The sequence below is a fragment of the Amphibalanus amphitrite genome, unplaced genomic scaffold (assembly GCF_019059575.1).
Source record: "Amphibalanus amphitrite isolate SeventyFive unplaced genomic scaffold, NRLGWU_Aamphi_draft 000091F_arrow, whole genome shotgun sequence".
Classification (NCBI taxonomy): Eukaryota; Metazoa; Arthropoda; class Thecostraca; order Balanomorpha; family Balanidae; genus Amphibalanus; species Amphibalanus amphitrite.
Genome location: NW_024881587.1, coordinates 298,630 through 322,227, shown reverse-complemented (window position 1 = coordinate 322,227; position 23,598 = coordinate 298,630). Strand labels below are relative to the sequence as shown.

At 51.9% G+C, this 23,598-nt stretch overlaps 1 protein-coding gene across 8 annotated transcripts in view; it reads left to right on the top strand.

Moving 5' to 3' along the window:
• The first annotated feature begins 3,058 nt into the window (after window positions 1–3,058).
• Window positions 3,059–23,598, top strand: part of LOC122380082 (afadin- and alpha-actinin-binding protein-like) — a 42,777-nt gene continuing 22,237 nt past the window's right edge. For 5 of the 8 annotated variants that reach the window (XR_006256277.1, XM_043362883.1, XM_043362879.1 and 2 more), the window contains exons 1-9: window positions 3,173–3,260; window positions 6,041–6,161; window positions 6,537–6,716; window positions 6,944–7,075; window positions 16,751–16,845; window positions 17,333–17,461; window positions 17,791–17,923; window positions 18,137–18,287; window positions 19,064–19,186. Coding sequence is in view for 7 of the 8 variants with exons in the window: in XM_043362883.1 (XP_043218818.1) it covers window positions 6,042–6,161; window positions 6,537–6,716; window positions 6,944–7,075; window positions 16,751–16,845; window positions 17,333–17,461; window positions 17,791–17,923; window positions 18,137–18,287; window positions 19,064–19,186 (1,063 nt within the window). In the remaining variant the exon portion in view is untranslated. Of the gene's footprint in view, window positions 3,080–3,169; window positions 3,261–6,040; window positions 6,162–6,507; window positions 6,717–6,943; window positions 7,076–16,750; window positions 16,846–17,332; window positions 17,462–17,790; window positions 17,924–18,136; window positions 18,288–19,063; window positions 19,187–23,598 lie in introns of those variants that run through there. The other 3 variants (XM_043362880.1, XM_043362884.1, XM_043362885.1) reach the window with 3 other exon arrangements.

Genomic DNA, 23,598 nt, shown 5'->3' with positions numbered 1-23,598 from the left:
GGCTCCTTCTCAGTAGGTACATCCCCTATGCGATTAATTAAATACCTACGGGTGGAAGAGAAAGGGCGATTGAAATTGGATTGGTACACGTTGCCTCTGTATTTGCATAACAAGGCTAATTTGAATAGTGAATACCACATGGCCTTGTACTGTCAAACCGAACTAGGTCAATAATTTTTTCTTCTTAAAAAAAAGAGCCGGAGTCACCCCTTTTTTGACGGCTCCGGCTCCGGTTCCGGCTCCGGGCTATATTGTTTTACGGCTTCGGCTCCGGCTCCGGGCAAAATATGCCGGCTCCGGCTGCTCCGGCTCCGGCTCCGCACCCCTGGTACAAACGGCTATTTTTATATTTTTTGCCCTCTGGAACATGGAATATATCACATAGGACAGGAAAAAGGTTAACTGTGAAGGAACGGGAGGAGCTGACGATGATAAGCGCGATCTGACGGTGAGATGAAGATCCTTGCGGAGGCTTGGTTACGGGGATAGTGGACTCTTCACGACTTATTAGGCACTTCTGGTGTGAAAACAAATGGCAATTAATAAACCCACTTTCGGTATCGGTCTCCATTATCGACACTTCAGCCTACCTACATACGTGCCGCGCTTGGATACGCTGCAATGCGTCTTCATGTCATATGTCAGGTTTGTAGTGGTATCGCAGCGATGTCGCTACCAGCAGCTACGCACCTCCGTCTTGAGGATGTAAGGTCATTATAGGGATGCCACTGTATAGAGACTCAGTGATGTCATACAATTCCGTCACTTATGAACCGTACGTGCCACCACCTATCGGACAGCCATTGAACTAATAGTTTACAGCTTGTACAACAGATGTCACTATTTTGGATGATACGGTTTTGGATGCTGCGGTGCCAAAAATGTTTTTTGGATGATACGGTTTTGGATGCTGCACCCTTGGATGTTTCACTCTTAGATGCTGCAATTCCTCGTCCTTGGTTGCTGCCAATTTGGATGATACGATTTTGGATGCTGTGGTCCTGAGGGGTGTTCACGGGCACCGCACACTGCTGCGTGCGGTGTGTGCGGTACGTCCAGCAGGCGTGGGGGTAGGGGATGGGTAGGCGGCTCTGACGTCACGGCTGCGTGCGGTGGACGGTCCGCTGTGGCCAGTCCCGACCGGCCACAGCGGTCGCTATGTGCGGTGACGCAAGGCTGACGTAGGGACGCAGTGGGCGGAGCTTGGAGGCTGTGTGCGGTCCGACCGCACACAGGGTCCGTGAACAGCCCTCCGGATGTTGCAGTTTTGGATGTTTCGCTCTTGGATGCTCTGAATCATCCCTAAGGGGTCGGTTCAGGGGGGCGACACGGCTATTCGCGCAATGTATTAATTTATGGGCCGCGCGGGGCCTCGCGATGACGCGGCTGGAGGCAACTGCTCAGCGCGCTAGGATACTTCTGGCGGGGCGGGGCGCTGAACGGTGTGCAATGAATGGGTTATGGTCGGGCCGACAGAGATGAGGTATTGAATTTGAATTGACATCAGCAATCGGGTGGGGAAGGAGAACGTTCCTAATCGAGCTTGGTTTGGGGAAAGCCGAAAATATCGCGATCGGCTCATAGCTCAGACAGGGCCGGGTGCCATACCATGTGTTGTATACATATTTAGGCGGGCAGACAGAGATGAGTTATTGGATTTAAATTCACCTTACCATCGGTTTCTGGTGGGGTTTGAAAATGGTTTTAGTCAAGCTCGGAGTGGGGCAACCCACTGGCGGATCCAGGGGAAGGCATTTGGGGCAAATGTCTTCCCCCACATTGGCAGCGCCCGAAATCGCTTTTCGAGAATCAAAGAAAACTTCACAACTTTTCTGAGGAAATGTTGGTTAATCACACTGCACAGCAGTGCGCAAGGAATCGAAATCAGAGTTTTTTTTTTTAATTAATTCCGAGAAACCTTTTTGGGGTAAGCCCCCGCAGTGTCCAAGACCGCTTCCTGGATCCGCCAGTTGTGAATAAGTCACGGTCGATACCGAGCTTCGGCGGGACCAGGCGCTGTATACGTTGTTCTTTCAATGAAGAGGTGGACAGACACCTAGCCCCACATCCTACTGCTATGCCCGTGCTTCTGTGGGTGAAACACTAAAGCATCACGGAATCCCACAGGACCTGCGAGTCGACGAGGTGGGCCGCTTTGGCCGCCGGGTACTGCAGCTCCCTGGAGTTGCCTGGGACCGATGGCAAAACAACAGCTCCGGCGGTGCCCCTATGGGCCGTAGTAATTAGCGAATTCCTGTAATGTAGAGATCATATCCTCAATAATCTCCATTACCATTTTATATTCCTAAACAGTATGACAGAACAATTATGCTTGCCTACGTTCAGGCATTACCTCTGATGGTCATACGTCCAGTACAACATGTGTTGTCTGTCAAACAACAATCGACGACGGGATCTCTTCTCATTATCTCTTAAGCCATCGGTTGTCAATTCACCCACCCCGTTTCCCTAAAAATAGACGGTCAGATTCGGCCTGGGTTCTTACGACCCCTCTAGATTCGCCAGAGACGGGATCGGATCGCCGTTATTGCACCCGTCTTAGTGTCTTTAATACTATGACAGCTTCGACCACGGACTTCGGACGGGGTGATCGTTCCACGAATGTACGAACCATCCAGGCCTAGAGTGCATCGAGGTTTAAAAGAATGCAGTCTGTAGATCAATAAACATAACAATGGTGGTATACAACCACATTAAAATATCTCCCCGGCTCCCGCAACGTTCCAACGCCCCTCCGTTATGCATTCGCCTTGTGTGTCCGCCGAGCCGGCTTGCCTCCAATGACGTCATCGGCCGGCCGGCGGCGTTCAAGGTCAAACGGCTGGTGTCCTTACCTGGAGTTCTATAGCCTTGGGTCGGTTTTGGATGTTATTTGGACGTTTTGAATGCTGGATGCTAAGGTTTTGGATGTTGCGTCCCTTGGATGCTGCGCTCTTGGATGCTTCAATACTCACCCGTTTACATAGCTTTTATATTTTATAAGCCTGCTTCGGTTCAGTTATGGTGTAGTTTCCATGGCAACTGGCGCTGCTTAGGACAGGCGATTTATTTCGAACAGGTAATTATTATGACGCGTCAGAGACATGCTCTTTTTGGCGGGAGGCGGGAACTTTAATGGCACTTTGCGCATTTTGAAGCTGCTTCAGTAGGAGGGGAGGAGGAAAATGGCGATAGTCAAACAGGCGTTTTGTTCTTGATTTTGTTTTAGTTCATAAAAAATAACTTAACATCATTACGGGGTAATATACATCTTGGAATATAAACGGTACCGTAAGGTGGGGCTATTTGAGACAGTGGGGCTATTTCAATTTGAGACAGTATTTAAAATTGCTGTAAAATAAAAACCACTTAAGATTCATGCTTAATTTTTTGCTCAGGCGATTTACTGCTCGATTCCACACCTCCCTGTGCAGAAATATCACACAAAAATCAAACGATTTTCATTTTATAGCGATTTTAAATACTGTCTCAAATAGCCCCACTGTCTCAAATAGCCCCACTTTACGGTACACTTACCCTCGCCCGCACATGGGGGGGGGGGGGTTGCCACCCCCCCTCCCCAGGTAGTTTTTTTCTGCTCTGCACTTAACATTTTTGGTATTTATTTACCACATTTTCTAAACTAGAAGCCTGATTTTTCGTATAGCTGCTCCGGTATTAGTATATATCAGGTCCGAGTGGACAATTGTGACGCTGTTGATACAAATATGTAACAGCAAAAAGGTTTTAGGTTTAGGTAAGGTTTTAGGTTAGGTTAGGTTGTAGGTTTGTAGGTTTTAGGTTGTAGGTTTGTAGGTTAGGTTAGGTTAGGTTGTAGGTTTGTAGGTTGTAGGTTGGTAGGTTGTAGGTAAATAGGTAAGGTTAGGTCAGGTTTGATTATGTTTTTCTTTTATTTCCAGGACATATAAGTATCATTTTTGGATTCAGGATGTCAAATAATGTAAGAATATGAAAACTTTATCTTTTAACAGTCACTCGGACTTAATGTATACTTTTACCGCTGCTCCTCTATCCTTTCTTGATGTCCACTGAAAATTCCATGTTTCTGTGGTTTTTGGTTTTGGAGATATGACCTTGTTTTTCAGTTCATGTCATGACCCAAATGACCAATTCTCAACATCTTGCGTTGGCTATGGGCCTTGTGAGCTTTTTACACCTTGATTTCAGCATTTTTTGCCAGTCTTACCTCCCACCTATCATGGAACATGTTGTTCAACGATGTACAGATGTCAAGGTCAGGGTCGAGGTCAACCTAGGTCATTAAAATAATTGCGTTGTAGGCAAGCTGAATTTACTTTTCGTGAAGTTTTTGGCTACAACATAGACCTCGACGTCTTCTTCCAGAGCCCAAAAAAACTGGGTATTGGATTCGTCCCTTCCCAAAGAATCTTTTTGGTCTTTACCGCGAAGCTCTATCTCCAACAGGAACGAAATGGCGCAGGGGATGGGGGCCCCCATGTGCGTTCTAGGATGAGAAAATGACATGTGCGGGCGAGGGTTAACTATGGGGAGAGGCGAGGCAGTATATACAGCCTAGGGCTAGGCAAAGGTCTTCAGTCTGGGCCCTGGGGAGCAGCGACGATAGGTTGAGAGTAATAGACTATTTTTTGAGGTGTTGCCCAGAGTTTCTCGCTGTTGACGGTGGACGGGTGGAGGGCACCTCCCTTACTCATGGGACATGGGTCAAGGTGTGCTTGGTGCGACAACTAGTTTGTCATTGGATAGGGCCGCATGGATGTGAGGTTGAAATTTGCATAGGTACTTGGCTTCATAGATACGACCTCTTGCTGCACACATGGCAGAGCCTCCCTGCATGAGTGCATGGCGAATTGCGCAAGGGTATGAAGTAGTTGTAAAGCTGGCGTCACTTGTTTTTTTTTTTGCAGCCGAGGGGAGGCGCTATACCCAGAGATGCTTTCTAACCAAACCAAACTAAACTTGATCTAACCTTATCTCTAACATACAACCTAAAACCTGCAACCTACAACCTAATTCTGAAACCTACCGCCTAAAACCTTCAGCACCGCTCATTGGTTGCAAAAAAATAAGTGAGACGCCTGCTTTACTACCTTTCAGACATGGGCACGGATCCCAGACGACCAAACACGAAAATAAAGATGACCACTAGATTATTGGTCTTATCGGTGATTTTTAAGACTAAGAATGAAATTATGGTGGAAAACATGGCTAATAGATGCCTTTTAATGAACCAACTATTTTGCATTCCCTCAGAGTTCACAGTTTTGAGAAAATTCCTCAAGATCCATCTTGGATCTATGGTCACGAATCATGAATCTGAGATGGATCTTGAGGGATTTTCTCAGAACTGTTAAATCTGAAGGAATGCAAAAAAGTTGGTTCATTGAGAGGCTTCTATTAGCCATGTTTTCCACCATCATTTCATGCTTGAAGACCGTCAATCTAATGGCCAGCTCGATTTCCGTGATTGGTTGTCTGGGATCCGTGCCCATGTCTGCTACCTACTACCGGGTATGATGCTGAGTTTGTTACTGCCAGGGCCCTGTTCAAGTGTCTGCGGTCAAAAAGGCAAAGCTTCGCTGACAGCCAATCAGGCGAGAGCAGCATCCTGGGTATCGCACAGCTCTTCCTGCGGCTCCCATGGTCGCTCGGGGGCGACCACAGGGAAACTTCAACATAAAATGCATGCATAAGACAAAACATTGTGGATTTCACTCATTATTTAGGTTGGTTTTATGATGCTGTTTTGGAATACCTACTTGCTTCAAAATGGTACTAATTGAAGTGAATAAGCCATTGTATAGTTATTACACAAAATTTTGATTAGCATCTCTGTTCAGAACAACTGTGCCATTCTTGTTGCTGGCCGAAGCGCCCGCAGCAGCGAGTGTGTTCAACCTAACTGAAGTTGGGCTCCGCCCCCAGTCAAGGGAGCCGCGGCGGCCGCAGAGCAATTGAACAGGACCCAGGTCTGCATGTGGTTATTGTGGGTGCTCATAGATCTATTAGTTATCTTGCTTCAAAAATCATTTTGTTCCAGGATGGAAAATCAACATAGAAATAGAGGAAATGACCGCACTATGACTTCCTGCACGAACACAAACCAGCATGAATTCTGTCATCCTGGTAATATTGATGCAGCTGTGACTTATCTCTCTCAGGTAAGCACTCACACTGGATCCTTTACTCAGGTATTTTGGATGCAGCTGACCGATACCCATTTTATGCATTTGCATAACCATTACCAGTTCTGTTTCGTTGAAAGTTATGCAGAAGAATTAATTTCAAGCTTTTTCATCAACAATGGCAATGTGCAAAAGTTTCATTTTTCAAGCAATTATTCGGTGACCCTGCTACCATATTGAAATGCTACAATTACTCATTGTCCATAATGCTGATCATCAAACAATAGAATGTCTTGGACAGCACTGCGGGAGTTGGTGACCGCCGATGTTACAGTGGCACCTGCGTGCCTCAGGAGCCGATGCCGGTCCGTCTGTGCCGCAGGAGCTGATGCCGGTCCGTCTGTGCCGCAGGAGCTGACGCTGGTCGGCCTGCCGGCGGTTGTGGCGCCCGGGGGCCAGGGCCGGCTCGACTCAGTGGCGCTGGTAAACGTGTGTTGGCGGCTGCTCCGCTCATCACGGGATGGTCTCAGCGAGCGACAGGAGCTGCAGCTGCGGCTAAACCGCGCCGACACTGACCGCCAGCAGCTGGAGGTTGGGGGGGGGGGGGCAGGAGAGGGACGGACTTGACAGACTGGAAGGGACGGAGAGAGCTCAGTAAAGCCAGGGCTCCATAAATGCACTACCACTTACTCCTAACGTGTATTGAAACCACCTCGCTGTTGTCATGTCTGGTTTGCGATGTTTTTCTGTTGACATCATCTCAACCCGGGTAACTGGTCGGTAAGGAGTGAAAGGAGTGACGTGTTTTCTGGTTTCAGTCGAGTCTGGCGCGGTGCCGGGACCAGTGCAGTGCGCTGGAGTCACGCTCTGCACAGCAGCAGGAGCAGCAGCGGCAGCTGAGCGCCCAGATCGGTACCGGACAAACACGCCTGACTGAGGCCAAGGATGAGGTAGGTGCTGTGTTTGACGGCTATCGAACATATAGACGGTGCGCCGGAGACAGGGACCAAGTGTTCGGGGGGGGGGGGGAGGGGGGAGTTCTGGCGATAGCTTGCTTGTGTTTTGGGGATATACAGGCACCGATTAGATGGGCACCGATTTCTGTCATACGCTCAAATGGGCTTCGTACGATTGCGTTGCTGGATCAATAATGACTTTGATTGTCCAAACTCTGTTTTATTCCCTGATCTTCGATTGATAAGGTGACGTCCATCGCACACAAGCATCTACGCAATAAAGAGGTATAAAAATACCAACATTTTCACACGATCGTACTGGCAAGGTATACGAGTCAATACATAATATGCATATTACAGTTTACACAGCACTTTATTTTAGCGGGCGCATATCAGGGGCGCCGCCTGGCCGTTGACGCCGTTGTGGCCGTTCTCCTGCTTGGACCGCTTCGCCTCGTCGTCGGCTGACGCATCCGAGGGACGCCTGGCCCGCTGTCGCCGCCGCAGCCGGCACCCGGCGGCGGCCGTCCGTCGTGGACCATCGGCAGTGCGCCGGCCGTCCGGCTCTGCCGCTCCCGTCGGAAGACGGCGTTGTCTCGTTCCACGGCAGCTCGCAGGGGGCCAGGCAGGGCAGCCAGCGCCGACAAGCCGCCCGCCGCCCCCGCCACCGCTGCATCGGTCAGCCGGTACAGCAGCGTGTAGGCTGCCTCGGTGGAGCGGCGCGGCCGGCCCAGCGCGGTGGCCGCCGGCACCGGCACCGCTGACGTATCGTCCAGCCGCCACCAGCCGGTATCGTCCATCCCATCAATACCACCGCCACCGGAGGCGCGACAGAATGAGAAATAGTGGCCAGCGTCCAGCGAATGGCCCGCGTGGACTATCACTGCATACAGCCGGTACTGGGCGGGCGGGCCGGTGGCTAGCGGCACTGTCAGCCACTCGGTGAGCTCCACAGGGGTGAGAACCTTGCGGCGTGCACCGGTGCGCCGGTCAACCGCGAACCTCATCAAGGAGACGACCAGGTTGGCTGGCGGAGAGAGCAGTCGCAGCTGGCGCTCGGCGTCCCGCAGGCCGGTGCACTTGGTACAGTAATACTGGTTATCACCGCACAGTCGTTCCGGCGTCAGGTAGTCGAGCAGCAGCTGCGATACGGTTAGCTCGATCTCTGTCTGGTTGTCCGTCGGTGGCGTGCCCCGCCAACCGACCGGCCGCGGCGCGGGGCCGAACGCCGGCGCAGTTTCGGCTCCCCCGGCGCCCGCGGCGGCTGCCGTCAGTGACCGTGTCACCGACTCCGGCAGAGCCAGGTGCAGGTCCGTCACGCTGTTCTCGTGGCGCGAAGCGCCGCCGCACGTGAGACAGGTGAACGTAGTCTCAGCCCGTCCGGTCAGTAGCCGACGGACCAGGCCGGCGGGCGGCTCCTCAGCTCCGGCATCGCCAGTACCGTGCTCACGCACCACCTCGCCCTGCGCCTGGCCGTCCGGATCAGTCTGCTGCGTCCCGCCGGTGTCCGGTGACTCTGTGGGCTCCCCCTCCGCGGCAGTCCGCTCCGCCCTGTCTCCGGCCGGCTCTGCCATCACCACATCGTCGCTGGCCAGGTCAGAGAGCTGCACCGGCGGCGATCTCCCGCCGGCCCGCGCAGTGTCGCAGGAACGGTGCCGGCGCCGGGACCGCGGCCGCTCCATCGCCGCTGCTCCCGGCACGCTGGAGTCGTCTCTGGTGCATGCGGCGGCAGCAGCTGGAGGGACTGGCGGCGGGACCGCGACCGGTGCGGCAGGGGAAGCTGCCGGAGACCGCTCCTCCTCATGCAAGGCGTCCAGAAAGCATCGGAGGAACTCTGAGCAGTCGTGCTGCCGGCCCCGCTCAAAACAGGGCGGCAGAGCGGTCCGCTGGAACTCGCCCGGGCTGTAGACGGGCCGCTCCGAGAACGCCAGGAAGGCGAACACTCGCTGTAGTGCCGCCAGGTGCGGGCGGGAGGGGGACGGCCGCGCTGCCAGCACCTCGCCGCGCAGCTGATCTGAATGGAACAGCGCCTGTAGCACGGTGTTCATGAAGCACGTGTTCCCAAGGTTGACCAGGCCGCGCCGGTAGCACGAGTTGCCCAGGTTGATCTCAGTCGGAGAATCTGCCTTGGGCGGCGTGGCTCTTGTGCTCCTCTTGCCGCTGGTTTCGACCTCAGGCGCACAGCTAGCCGATGGCGTAGCCGCCGTTACCGCGTGGCTCCGCGGCCACCGGCGCGTCGTCCCTGGGTTGTTCCCAGCGTTGGAGGCAGCCCTGCGGGTTTGGCCTGCTTGTTCTATGCCAGATTGGGGAGCGGTGGCGAGGACGGAGGCCGCGTTGCCACGAGCGATGGCCACGGACAGCCGCTGTCGCAGCCACTCCGTCTCGCGACGCTCACCCGTGCAGGTTGCCAGGCGTCTCCCCAGGTCCTGGACGAAAGCGGCGGCGGCTGGACCATAGACACCGGTTGTCTCCAGTGCCACCGGAACAAAGCTATACCTCCTGGCTAGGTCCGCATAACGCTGCCGCTTTCGCTCTTCGGCTTGCCTTGCAGCTGCACCCGGTTTCAGTGCGGACTCCACCGCTATGTGGTCGGCGAAAGTGTCGACGCAGGTCGCGTCCCACGTCAGACACTTGCCCTCGCGGAAGGGGAAGACGGTGATGCCATCCGGTCGTCTGCCGTCGCCCCGGTCGAGGCCGACTGGCTCCAGAATGGCGGGAAAGCCAGCGCCGGAGAGAGCGCGACGCACCACGTCGTTCAAGTGGGCATGACGCGAGTGGCGACCCGCACTTTTCTGGCAGGAGAGGCCATGATGTCCCAGCGGGGTGACGGGGCGCGCACACAGACGGCACCGATGCGGCTCGCAAACCGGGGCGCCGAGTCTCAGGGCCACAGCGACGCGGACGGTTTCGTCGTCGAGGTGAAGCCCGAGACTCGGCACCGGCACCGCCTGGATCCAGGCCGCTGTGTGCGGCTGGCCGGCGGCGATGAGCCGAGCTCGGTCGATCTGGTTGGCTGGTACCAGTAGGCGACTTTGGACCACCGTACAGGCGACGGTGTCCCACGCGCGCTGACTACTGACCAGCTCACCGTCCGGCAGCTGCTGTCGGTCCACCCCTGTGCGATGAAGGAACGCGCTGACTGCGGTCTCCAAGGTGTCTGAGAGTTCATCAGTCACACTCGGACAGATGGAACGGATGAGGGGGCGTGCTGCGTTTACCGACGCAATGTACGCTGGTAGCGCCAGTGCCTCGACTGACCGGATGCCCAGGCCGCCGAACTTCACTGGAAGCGACGCCTGCTCCCATGCCGCAGGGTTTATGGCCACGTTGCAGACCGCTTCTAGTGTGCTGCGCACCGTTTCGTCAGTAGCCTGGAGTACGTGTGGGGCTTTGAACGCCGGTGCGGAGCGCAGCAGGTACGTCAGACGCGGTGCCGATACGTGGTGCGCCAAGAAAAACACCGCAGTGTGGCTGTCTAGCTCGCGCAGCCGGGTGCAGAGGCGTTGCACCATAGCAGAGGCTGCCTCCCCTGCTGCTCCTATGCTGCCGTCGGTCAGGGGAGAGCCAAGCAGAGATAGGTTTGTGAGCTCAGTCTCTTTGACGTCAGGCAGCGCAGAGCAGATGGCGCCGATGGCAGCGTGGCGGTGGTCCGAATCTTCAGCGCCAATGAAGGCCACCTCACACTTGGACGCGTTCAGTGAGAGACCAGCGGCTGCCAGCGCTGTTGGAAGTGTTGCGATGTCAGCAGCGACCGCGCTGGCTGGACCGGCCAGCGTTGCATCGTCCAAGTACCAGATGTTCAGAGGTGCTGACACTGCTCTGGCACAGGAGTCAATGGCGATAGCAAACGCGGCCGGTCCGAGCGGGTCGCCTTGCTGGACACCGCAGGCCGAAGCGATGGTCTGTCCTCCGATGATGAGTGGGCTGGGTGAGCTGTAGGCCTGGTAGGCTAGGTAGTACACCTCCGGACATCGCTCCCTAATGCGGGTCAAGAAGACGTCGCGCCGCACCGTGTTAAAAGCATTTGACACGTCAAGTTTGACCAGCACGTGTGGAGCAGCTGACTGTCGGCTGGCTTCAATGAAACTGCGCGTTGCATGGACCGCCGCCTCGCAGCCCAGGGGCGTTCCTACCCCGAGCTGGACAGGACGGAGTTCGGCACCAAGGCTGTCTGCCACGAAGCGTGCTCCGATGCGGGATGGCAGGCGTCGGTAGACGCTCCCGACTGCAATGGGCCGCAATCCGCCGCTCTTCTTCCTGAGTGCGCATAGTGAGGCGCTGAAAAGGGCGTCCCTGGCACAATCCGGCACCTCGCCGGCCAGCACCAGGTTGGTGAGTACCGTCAAAGAGTGCAAAAGACGGCGGCCGCTCTCAGCCGCCTCCCTGGATATAAGCTGGCGTAGATGTAGCGGCCTGATGCCGTCTAGGCCTGCTGATGATCCCGGAGGCATCGAGTTGATAGCGGCCTCCACCTCCTCCGGCGTCACCGTGAGCGGCCCTGGGTCTGATGGGGCGGGCGGTGGCGGCAGAAGCTCGTCCTTGGGAGCTGCTGGGTGTTTCAGCATTAGCTCGGCGATTACTTCGGCGTCAGGCTCGGCAACTGTATCGTCTGAGGTCAGTAGCCTTAGGGCCGCCCGGATGTCGCCATCTGCACATTTCCCGAGGATCCGACGGGCCAGGGCGTCAGTGGCAGGCTTTTGATGTTCTCGTGCTGAGTCATTTGTTGGTGGTTCGGGAAGCAGGTTTGGTGTCATGGTTTGGTTGGGGCTGGAGAGCTGCTGCCTGATGCTCGCTGCGGCACTGACATTATTATCGCCTTTTCCTGGTGTGCGTAGCGCGAAGAACGCGAAAGACAGGAAGGTCCACCACGCGCAGATTGTGCGTAGCTTAAGGGCATCCTCTAAGGCGCTGCATAGGGCATCGGCCACCAGGGGCCTTACGCCTTTAGGTATTCGCGAGATTAGTTTAGTGCTTCTCCTTAGAGTTGCCAGTCCTTCGACGACGCCAGTGTCTGGAACCTCTCTTCCGTTGAAAGCGTCAGAGAGCTGGGCTGACTCGCGGCCGAGGCATGCAGGACAATGCCAAACAGGGAGGTGATGGGATTTCCTTGCAGGGACCTTAGCGCAGGAAGTATGCCATAGTTGCCTACAGGAGCCGCAGGTGATGGTTGTCTTCCTGCGGCTGCGAATGGAGCAGGCGACACACTCAGCAGGACTCTGGGTGGACGGCTGGTCTCTGGCGTCGTGAGGTGGCTGGCTGACCGGAACCAGTGACGGCGAGGAAGCTGGTGGTGAGGCGTCTCGCGCTGGCTGGCTGGTCGGTGTCGGTGACGGCGAGGAGGCTGGTGGTGAGGCGTCTCGCGCTGGCTGGCTGGTCGGTGTCGGTGACGGCGAGGAGGCTGGTGTTGAGGCGTCGCGAGGCGGCTGTGGGCTGTTCTCGCCGTTGGAGGTAGGACGCTGCGGGTCGCAGGGCTGGGCGACAGGAGTATTTTGGCAGGTGGTGCATCTCCATTCCGTGTGGAGCTTCGCGAGTCGCACCAAATTCGACCGGTTGAGGACTGCGCAGCGGCCATGGAACCACCGGCTACATTGGTGGCATTGAACTGAGCCGCTCCCGACACCCCGGCTGCATGCGCCGCAAGGGTACCTATGTGACATGTTTGCTGGTTAATCTCCGGGTCATTGCGCTTGAGTTCAAGTTATTAAATGAAGTCTTGGAAAAGAGTGGCCGAGCATAATCTTGCACTGGAGTAAAAGATGTCGAACAAATATTCAAAACGAAGAGCGAAGAAAGCTACACCATCCGGACAATAGCAATCCCAAGAGAAACTTGATTACTTCTCATGGGCCGACTTCATACAGTTGCAATTCAACGCATCTTCCCGTTGATTTCTTCGGTGCAATCAGCTCATATATATCCATACGACATATATGGATATATCCATACGGCAATATCAATACGATATTGCCGGCTTTAATTTCGTGGGAGCTTTTAGTCGCAGTTACGCGTTGTTAATATCCACGAGCTTTTTTGGCAAAAATCAAGCGTGGATCAGCAGTCCAAACAACAATACTTTTTTAACTAAAGTTCAAAATTTTACCATTTTCAAACGCTTATATCTGGCAAGTTACACAACATTAAACTTTATAAATTACAGTTAAACATTCTACGTTAAATTCCTAACCACGCTATATTATTTTCAGCTCGTGACACAATCTAGTTACGGTAAAAAATGACAAAATACTAGAGCCCCTTCAAACACGTCCGACCCCTCTAAGCATGACCATACAGGTTGTTTGAAAAGACAAACACTATTCGTTAGAATTGTGTTTTTCTATTGAAAAACAACCGGAGCGGTCGTTCTCCGGGCTATGTTTTACAAGTCTGGCCGCGAATTGGGGCAACTTGTAACCGCAGGTTGTTTGAAAAGACAAACACTATTCGTTAGAATTGTGTTTTTCTATTGAAAAACAACCGGAGCGGTCGTTCTCCGGGCTATGTTTTGCAAGTCTGGCAGCGAATCGAGACATCTTGATTGGGGCCTAGACGAAATGTACAATCTTCGTAAAAAGTTCAGTGTATGGGCTCCCGGAGGCGATCTACCTGATGGCAACGGTCGCTACTCGCTTAAAACCTCGTGGCACGTGGCACGTGCGATTCCATTTTCCCCATGTTAAGTCAACGGGGTTTTGGACACTTTTTGCGCGATCGCCAATGGCGGGAAAACGAGCCAAGGAAGAGGTGGTTTTCTTCCCAGCATTTTATGGCAAACACGTTCCGGTACACGCCAGTGTGCGCTGTATACCCCTCAGAATCTCGGAACGTGTCTTTGCACGAGATCAAAGTTGGAATTTTGCTGTGTTCCATGTTAAGTCAATGGACGGCGATGTCGAGACTTTGCAGAGACATTTTCATTCGATCTTTATACAAAATTTTAGAGATAGATTTCGCCCAAACTCTTATATCTTGTAGAGAAAGGAGCATAGTACATGCTGGTATGCTTCGTTAAGCTGGCAGAAATCGTTTTTTCTTGTAAAGTTCATTTGAAAATTAAAATTTTTAACATGGAAAGTCAATAGGAGCGTCTTTATTCCTCTATAACTTTTATCGTTAGTAAAATATATAGGTGAAAAGTTAATATAATATACAACTTTTGATGCTCTTTCCACTGATGTATAGAACGTCACTGCACGATGTGCCGTTTTTAAGAAAAGTTGTAAAAAAGCAGGGCTCGACTGTGACTTGAACCCAACCACATTAGAGTATACGAACAGGTGACGGAGATACCTCCCGTGTGCGGATGCGACACTGATTATTGCTAAATATTAGCAGTAGGCCGCCTGTGGGGTGCCTTTACAAACCTTATATCTCTGCAACCACTGGACCGATTCACTCGCGGTCTTTTGTGTGGGATAGCTTCTTCCTTTCTTACACGTAGTGTGCTATTCTCGATGCGTATGGGTGACCCCTAATGCACGTGCCACGTGCAAAACGATGAGAAGTCAGTTCAGTAACAAGTCTAATAACTCTGTAGTTAGTTTGCCGATTGCGCTGGTACTTTGCATGGATGTTGGCACGCACCCGGCAATGCATTTCCATGTGTCACGGTTGGGGTGCCGCTGCACGTGCGCACGGGCAGGGTGACGCTTCCAGATCTCGAGAACGACTGGGCCGATTGTGATCAAAGTTGGCACACCGTTAGGGCTCGGCGAGTAGGGTGCCGTGCACAAGTCAGATGGGACCCAGTTTGCACGTGCGCACGTGCAGGCTGACGCTTCCATATCTCAAGAACGGTTGGACCGACTGTGCTCAAATTTGGCATACCACTAGAGACTAGTTAGTAGGGTGCCGTGCACAAGTCAGTAAGTATGTATTTTCATGTGCCGCGGTTGGGGTGCAGCTGCACGTGCGCACGTGTAGGGGTCGTTTCCCGATCTTGGAAACGGCTGGGCCGATTCAGATTAAATTTGGTACATCGCTAGAAACCGGCGAATAGAGTGCCGTGCACAAGTCAATTAGGGCCCAGGCTGCACGTGCGCACGTGCAGGGTCACGCTTCCAGATCTCGAAAACGGCCGGGTCGATTGCACTCAAATTTGGCACACCGCTATAGACCGGCGAATAGGGTGCCGTGCACGTCAGTCCGTAGCACACCGACTCCGGTCTGCACGTGCAAGGCTCATCCTCTCGTTTGGCGGCGGGCGTTTTTGCTGCGTTTCCAAAGGTGCTTGCTCAAACAACCTGCGGTCCAGCGATGCGGAGCCCAGCATCGCAGATGCTGGTAACCGCAGGTTGTTTGAAAAGACAAACACTATTCGTTAGAATTGTGTTTTTCTATTGAAAAACAACCGGAGCGGTCGTTCTCCGGGCTATGTTTTGCAAGTCTGGCAGCGAATCGAGACATCTTGACCGGGGCCTAGACGAAATGTACAATCTTCGTAAAAAGTTCAGTGTATGGACTCCCGGAGGCGATCTACCTGATGGCACCGGTCGCTACTCGCTTAAAACCTCGTGGCACGTGGCACGTGCGATTCCATTTTCCCCATGTTAAGTTAACGGGGTTTTGGACACTTTTTGCGCGATCGCTAATAGCGGGAAAACGAGCCAAGAAGGAGGTGGTTTTCTTCCCAGCATTTTATGGCAAACACGTTCAGGTACACGCTCGTGTGCGCCGTATACCCGCCAGAATCTCGTGGCACGTGGCACGTGCGATTCCATTTTCCCCATGTTAAGTGAACGGGGTTTTGGACACTTTTTGCGCGATCGCCAATAGCGGAAAAACGAGCCAAGGAAGAGCTGGTTTTCTTCCCAGCATTTTATAGCAAACACGTTTGGGTACACGTCAGTGTGCGCTGTATACCCCTCAGAATCTCGGAACGTGTCTTTGCACGAGGTCAAAGTTGGAATTTTGCTGTGTCCCATGTTAAGTCAATGGACGGCGATGTCGAGACTTTGCAGAGACATTTTCATTCGATCTTTGTACAAAATTTTAGAGATAGATTTCGCCCAAACTCTCATATCTTGTAGAGAAAGGAGCATAGTACATGCTGGTATGCTTCGTTAAGCTGGCAGAAATCGTTTTTTCTAATAAAGTTCGTTTGAAAATGAAAATTTTTAACATGGAAAGTCAATGGGAGCGTCTTTATTCCTCTATAACTTTTATCGTTAGTAATATATATAGGTGAAAAGTTAATATAATATACAACTTTTGATGCTCTTTCCACTGATGTATAGAACGTCACTGCACGGTGTGCCGTTTTCAAGAAAAGTTGTAAAAAAGCAGGGCTCGACTGTGACTTGAACCCAACCACATTAGAATATACGAACAGGTGAAGGGGATACCTCCCATGTGCGGACGCGACGCTGATTATTGCTAATTATTGGCAGTCGGCCGTTGTGGGGGCGCCTTTGCAAAGCTTGTATCTCCACAACCGCTTGACCGATTCACTCGCGGTCTTTTGTGTGGGATAGCTTCTTCCTTTCTCACACGTAGTGTGCTACTCTCGATGCGTATGGGTGAGACACACTGCGGGACTGTGTCTGAGCTGCTGATCCATCAAGGTTAAGTCCCTCTAGCAGCCGGGCCACTTGGCGTTCCGTGCTCATCAGGTTGTCCGTTTGGCACCCCATGTCTCCCAGCTGGTGTGTCAGACTTCACGTTTTCTTTCAGGTGCGTCGACTGCAGTCGCTCCTGCAACAGCGCACCACCCACTACCAGCACGAACTGAAGAAACAGGAGCGACAGGCTGAGCGACTTAAAGACATGTGAGTGACGTCGGACGGCTGCCGGCTGTCCGAGGATCAGCGTCAGTAAAGGACTGGCTACACTTTGCGTTTTCTGCGTGTGTTCTTTGCGTAATATCGTTGAAGAAAAAACTTACAAATAATATAACTCTTAGTTGTGCATTAGTTATGCGCCAAAGTTATATAACTGTTATATTAAAAAAGATAAAACATCACAAAAACGTAATATCTATTTTTTCTGGATCGATATTACGCAAAACACGCAAACCCGCAAAAAACGCACGCAGAAAACGCATAGGTAGTGTAGCTAGGCCTTAACACAAAATACCTGACGAGCATTACCGTTGTCCGATGACTGGTCAGAAGGATATGATGGCTGCCGGGAGAATTAAAGAAATTGGTGGCATTGCCCGGATCTACCACTTGAAGGTCAAGGCTTCAGGAGGCTGTACTTTTTGTGTTCACCGTTCGGTCGCCTTCTCACCGCGCCCCGCCATCCCTGCCGCAGGACGCATCGTCTTCTGGATCGGGAGCGTCGCGGCGGGGGTCAGGAGCGTTCCGGTCTGGTCATCTCTGGTCTGCTCAGCCGCACGGACGGCACCCGGGCGCGATGGCGAACACCGGCCGCCGCCGACCGGTGAGACGGCAGAGGGCGCTACAAGGTGGATCCTCAGAGGGCAGAGCTGGGACCATCTGGGGGCGCCTTCACGTGGAGTCTGGCTAGAGGGCAGCACACGTGAGACTGAGGACTTGGTCGAGTCCGCCGACAAATCTAACATAAGCTAACCTAACCTAAGGTAAGCCAACCTAACCTAACCTTACCTAGAGAGAAGCGGAAAGGTCAAGACTGGCGGCAAGTTCAGACCATAACAGACCGCCAATAGGTGCACAACCAGGACTATGAGTTTAACCAGCTGGTGTTCCCACTGCCTTGCCTCATGATCGGCCGCTCGCTCCGCGCCGCAGGGCCCGTGAGGAGGCGTACGAACGCGTGCTGGCCGGCTGCGAGGCACGACACCTGCGGATGGTGAAGGAGACGCAGCGACTGCGCTCTCTGCTGGGCTCCGTGCTGCGCGCGCTGGTCGCCGCCTCCCAGCAGGTGAGGGAGATGTGTCGCCTCTCAGCAGAATATGAGGGGAACCTGCTGAGTCTCAGTACGGGATGGAGTGATCGGTTCTAGTTAGCCTGGGAAATTACTGCCCACTGACTAGCAGTCTATGATTTCCTTCTATACCGCTTCTGTCTGATCTCCCGTTAGCCCTCCTGCTGTGCGACTGTGACTGACACATTCGGTGACCTCTGTGGCTGCCAGGTGGCATGTGAGGACGGCTGCACCCTGTGCGGGGACCCGCACGTGCTGAACGCTCTGGAGCTCGGCCTGCCGTACGACCCGCTGAGTGAGACCGTCGACAGTCTGGTGTCCTGTCAGCTGAGCAAGCTGACCCGGCTCTCAGAGGCGCCAGGTGAGCCAGGGCCAGTCCGAAGGGGTGCCACAAAGCAGCCAGGCTCAGTTCATGGTGGAGCTCGAAGGGAGCCAGGCTCAGTTAAATTGTTAAAGGGACCCTCCCACCTTCAAAAAAGTTAATGAATTGGCATGAAAGTGATGTCGCTCGGTTCAGAAAGAGCAAAAACGAATATCTACCAAATTTCATCGAAAAATATTCACCGGTTTTCAAGATATTAGACTTTTACTTTTGTTTACTTTTTGGGATCTCCGCTGTTCCTAGCGACTTTATTTGAAAGTGCGGCATTTGTTGCGCGCAAAGCAGCCTACACCACCGCGTGCTACAAAACGTTTTAGTCAAACATTTAAAAATCGTTAGATATCTGCGATGACGTCACACATTCAGAGGGGTATTCCTATGCATTAGCCCCTCTGAATCAAAATGCTGCAATTTTGAAATTCAATATTTCCGATTTAAGGCATTTCTCGATGTTGTGAGTGCCGAAACCGGTAATTGTGAGCCAGGGACCCCATTTTGGCTATCTCAACTCAAATCTAATGTTAAGGTGGGAGGGTCCCTTTAACACTTGCTCTTCGGCCGTCCTTGTCGCCGTACAGATTAACGACTATGCCACCGACAAATATCTGTTTAAAGAGTCAGAATACGGTAATTTAACATAGTAATGTAGTTGCTTGGGAGCATGCCATAAAAACTGAAGCTTATTTACAATGGTGCGTAAGCCATCTGTTAGTGTGAAGGCAGCCTGCTCACGGCCTCCCCTGCGTCCGCTCCAGAGTCGTCTGGGGTGACGGTCGGCGCCGACTCACCGCGGCGGGACGCTCAGGAGCTGCGCCAGCGCCTGGAGCAGGCAGAGAGGATGGTGCAGGAGCAGCGGCTCCTGATCGAGACCAGCACAGGTGCGGCCAGACCGCGGCTCCAGAGGGGGGGGGGGGGGAGAGACGAGCAAACGAGAGACGAGTGAGTCATAGAATTTGACCGTGATCGTGCGCTTGTATAGTCGGCCAGTTCTCCGAATTGATGGCTGTGTATTCGACTAACCGCTCATTATTGCTGGTTTGATTGTTGAGTTCTCTGAAGTTATATCGTTACTTTTCAAAATGTCGCATAAAGTTCCGAAAACACCTTTCTGGCGCCACTGGGTTGTGATGGCTAATTTTCCAAATGTCGTCAACGCTGGACCCAACTACACTGGCCCACAAAACCAGAGACCTGAAGGCTGAATATGGCGGCCAGCGCCAGCACTATGGTGATTGAATCTGGGGCTAGACTGGGCTGCAGTGCCGCATAAATACAGCATGCTCTGTCAAATTTACGCTGGCCAACTGTATTTTCTGTCATGTGGCTGCGTCCTATTTAAAATGGTTATTCAGATCAAGGTAGCCATCCTCTCGCCAGTAATTGCCAGCTGGTTTGAAATAACGATATGGGCCAAGCACTACAGTATGTGACTCTTCTGTTTCCGACTCACTACCGCTGTGTCATTATACGGATTCCATAACCACTAAAACACGGGATTGCCACTAATTCGTGCTAATTGGTATCAGCGCGGATTACATAAAGGAGGAACCATTAATGGGTTTGCCGATGTCTTTTGAATTTCGTTTGTAGGTTTAGCTGCCAGTGCACGAATAGCGGGCCATATTCTACACTCTAACAGAATCACTTTTGTCTGTTTCCTGAGCGGAGATCCGCTTAGACATGTTCTATTAACCCTCGCCCATGTAGGGGGGGGTTGGTGCAACCCCCCCCCCCCCTGAGGCTTTTCGGAAATAGTGCAAAAACGGCGGCGCGCAGCGCCGCCAAATTTTGGGTACCTTATGGGGCAAACCTTGCGCATCTTTTGATAAAAAAAAAATTTGACCGGGTCATGTCAGGTCACGGAGTTATGACGTCACAAAGGGAACAGCCTCCGGCCGGATTTTCACAAACTGAGTGCCAACGCCCGAGGTTTCCTGCCGGTGGTACGGACATCGGTTGATGGATCGTGATGAAACTTCCCATGCATGTTGGGGCAAGTATTGGCTATCATATGGTATAAGAAACTTGACCGGGTCAGGTCAGGTCACGGAGCTATGTCGTCACAAGAGGAACAGCGTCCGGTACTATTTTTGAAAAGCGCCCGAACCACTATTTTGCTAATTCTTGTCACCTCAATGGGAATATGCAGCAATATTAGCTTCTATAGGGAGCAAATGGACCTCCCAAATCCAAAAATACAATCAGATTTCAAAAATTTAAATTTTGATTTTTCGAATTTCTGCCGCCGACTGTGACCTTGCCGACTTCCGGCGCTCCCAACGCGCCATTTTTAGAGCTAGGGAAACGAAATACATACCAAACGATAGAGAATTGATCAAGAAACACGATAGTGAAGGTTTCAAGTCGATATCTTCCACCGTTTTGCCGCAATCGCCGCGGAAAGTTAAAAAAGTCTATTTTTTCCGAAAATTTGACCTTTGACCGGTCAAAAGTAAGTCAAATGTTGACCTAGGACCAAAAAATATACCACCAATCGCGAGATCTCGGCGAGAGCAATCCGTTGGTCTTTTCCGCTAAGCTCTACGACGCTCCGTTTTCAAACGCCAAGGGGGGGGGGTCGCACCAACCCCCCCCCCCCTGCATGGGCGAAGGTGGCAGATCGCCGTTTACGGGCGAGGGTTAACCCTAGAACGCCTAGGGGGGGGGGGTTGTATCACCCCCCCCTGAGGTTTTTTTTCGAAGTGCACGCTAAACGGCTTGTCGTAGCGGGCTGAAATTTTCAATACCCTCTGGGGCAACCTTTGCGCATCTTTTGCCGAAAAAAATTGATCGGGTCATGTCAGGTCACGGAGTTATGACGTCATAAGAGGTACAGCCTCCGGCCGACAGTTACCAAACGTGTGCGCCGAATCCCTAGGTTTTCTGCCGGTGATACCCACATTGTTTGATGGATCATGATGAAACTTCCCATGCATGTTGGGGCAAGCATTGGCTATCGTGTGGTGCAAGAAAATTGACCGGGTCAGGTCAGGTCACGGAGCTATGACGTCACAAGAGGAACAGCGTCCGGTACTATTTTTGAAAAGCGCCCGAACCACTATTTTGCTAATTCTTGTCACCTCAATGGGAATATGCAGCAATATTAGCTTCTATAGGGAGCAAATGGACCTCCCAAATCCAAAAATACAATCAGATTTCAAAAATTTAAATTTTGATTTTTCGAATTTCTGCGGGTGGGACTAAATGCTTACTTCGAAATCTAAGCTACGTTGCGGCATTGGCGGTTATGTGCGGCGTGTATGCCGCATGATTAGTAAGCGGCGACCACTAAATTAAAGACTCAAACGCTCCGACCGGTTCTCAATGAATAACACTGCATACCAAAAATGCCAACCGCTCTCGTCATAAGATATTTAGCTTTAAATACTAGGTTATCTACATCATCATTTTGAACCAAATTAATACTTTCAACTTAACTCACTCATTCCTTCCTTTGTTGTCTCCAAACAGTCTTTCGATTGTCTGGAAATCGTATGCTAAATCCCGTACCTGTATGCGACTGGTGCATATAAAGGCCGATAAAAGAATTTGAATAGGCTCTGGCATGCGATTTCCTGGCTACCCAAAAAAGTCTGTTTCAGTCTTGCTATCAAAACATGACCTCGCCCGCACAGGGGGGGGGGGGGGTTGATGCAACCCCCCTAAGGTTTTTCGCGAATAACTCGCTTAAAAAGCGGCTGATCGCGACGAAACTTTCAGTACCCTCGCATTGATCAATTTAACACCCATCCTGAAAATTTCATGACCCTGACCCAAATGACCTTTGACCTGTGACCTACTTTTCGAGACCATGTTTGGCCGGAACCGCGATTCAGCGTATGTCGGCTCGCATTAGCAGCGCGTTTGCAGTCTTTTCGTGGTTTCAAGCGTTCAAACATGTGATATGATGTTGCCCCCATGCATTAGGGTGGGTGTCAAGGTCACCTGAAGGTCAGGTCATGTCATTGACCTTTGGTGACCTCGGTTCACTTTTTCGTGTTTGACATGTTTCTAGGTCAGTTTTTTTCGAGCTGAATTCGAATTAAGCAACCACATGAACGTTTACAAAGTAGTTTTGGTGCCTTCGTAACATGTTACGAGGCTGTCAGAGGTGGTTGACACCTACTACAAATACCTGGCAGGACCTCTACTGGTTGACCTGACCTGACCTAACCCGATCTGGCCTAAATGAATGAAGACATCATCTGTGATCAAAACTAGCATGATATTCGTGATCAGCACCCCGAAAAACCCTATAGCAGCCACACTACGACGTTCTAACAGGTCCCAATTTTCCCGCCTTTTGGGTCATTGACCTGACCTGGAAGGTCAACCGATGACCTAGGACCTTAAAATTGGGTATCATCGGCTTTCTCTCGTCACGGGCAACACGCTCGTTTTTTTCCGCGAAGCTCTAGCTTGATCAGGAGCGAAACGGCAAGGGGTTATACTTTATACGTTCGCGGCTGAGTATTAATTTGGTTCAAAACAATGATGTAGATAAGTTAGTTATTTAAATCTAAATATCCTATGACGAGAGCGATGGACATTTTTGGTATGCAGTGTTATCCATTGAAAACAGGTCAAAGCTATTGAGTTTTTAATTTAGTGGTCGCCGCTTACTAATCATGCGGCATACACGCCGCACATAACCGCCAATGCCGCAACGCAGCTTAGATTTCGAAGTAAGCATTTAGTCTCACCCATTTCTGCCGCCGACTGTGACCTTGCCGACTTCCGGCGCTCCCAACGCGCCATTTGTAGAGCTAGGGAAACGAAATACATACCAAACGATAGAGAATTGATCAAGGAACACGATAGTGAAGGTTTCAAGTCGATATCTCCCACCGTTTTGCCGCAATCGCCGCGGAAAGTTGAAAAAAAGTCTATTTTTCCGAAAATTTGACCTTTGACCGGTCAAAAGTAGGTCAAATGTTGACCTAGGACCAAAAAATATACCACCAATCGCGAGATCTCGTTGAGAGCAATCCGTTGGTTTTTTCCGCTAAGCTCTACGACCTTCCGTTTTGAAACGCCAGGGGGGGGGGTCGTAACAACCCCCCCCCCCCTGGTAGTTCGTGTTATGAGAAATGGCCTGGTCGTGCGAGGGTTAATCGGGTCTCGGTCCCATGCAAGTTTAATCCAATCCCTCAGCACTTAGACAGACACTTAACGATCGAACCCGATCTCAGTTTAAGGCGTCCTTGATTTTGGTTTGCATTTTAGCTTCATCCGCTATTGCTTCCGCGAAATTCATCGATTTTTAGGTTGTAATGGGCTTGTCGACCTT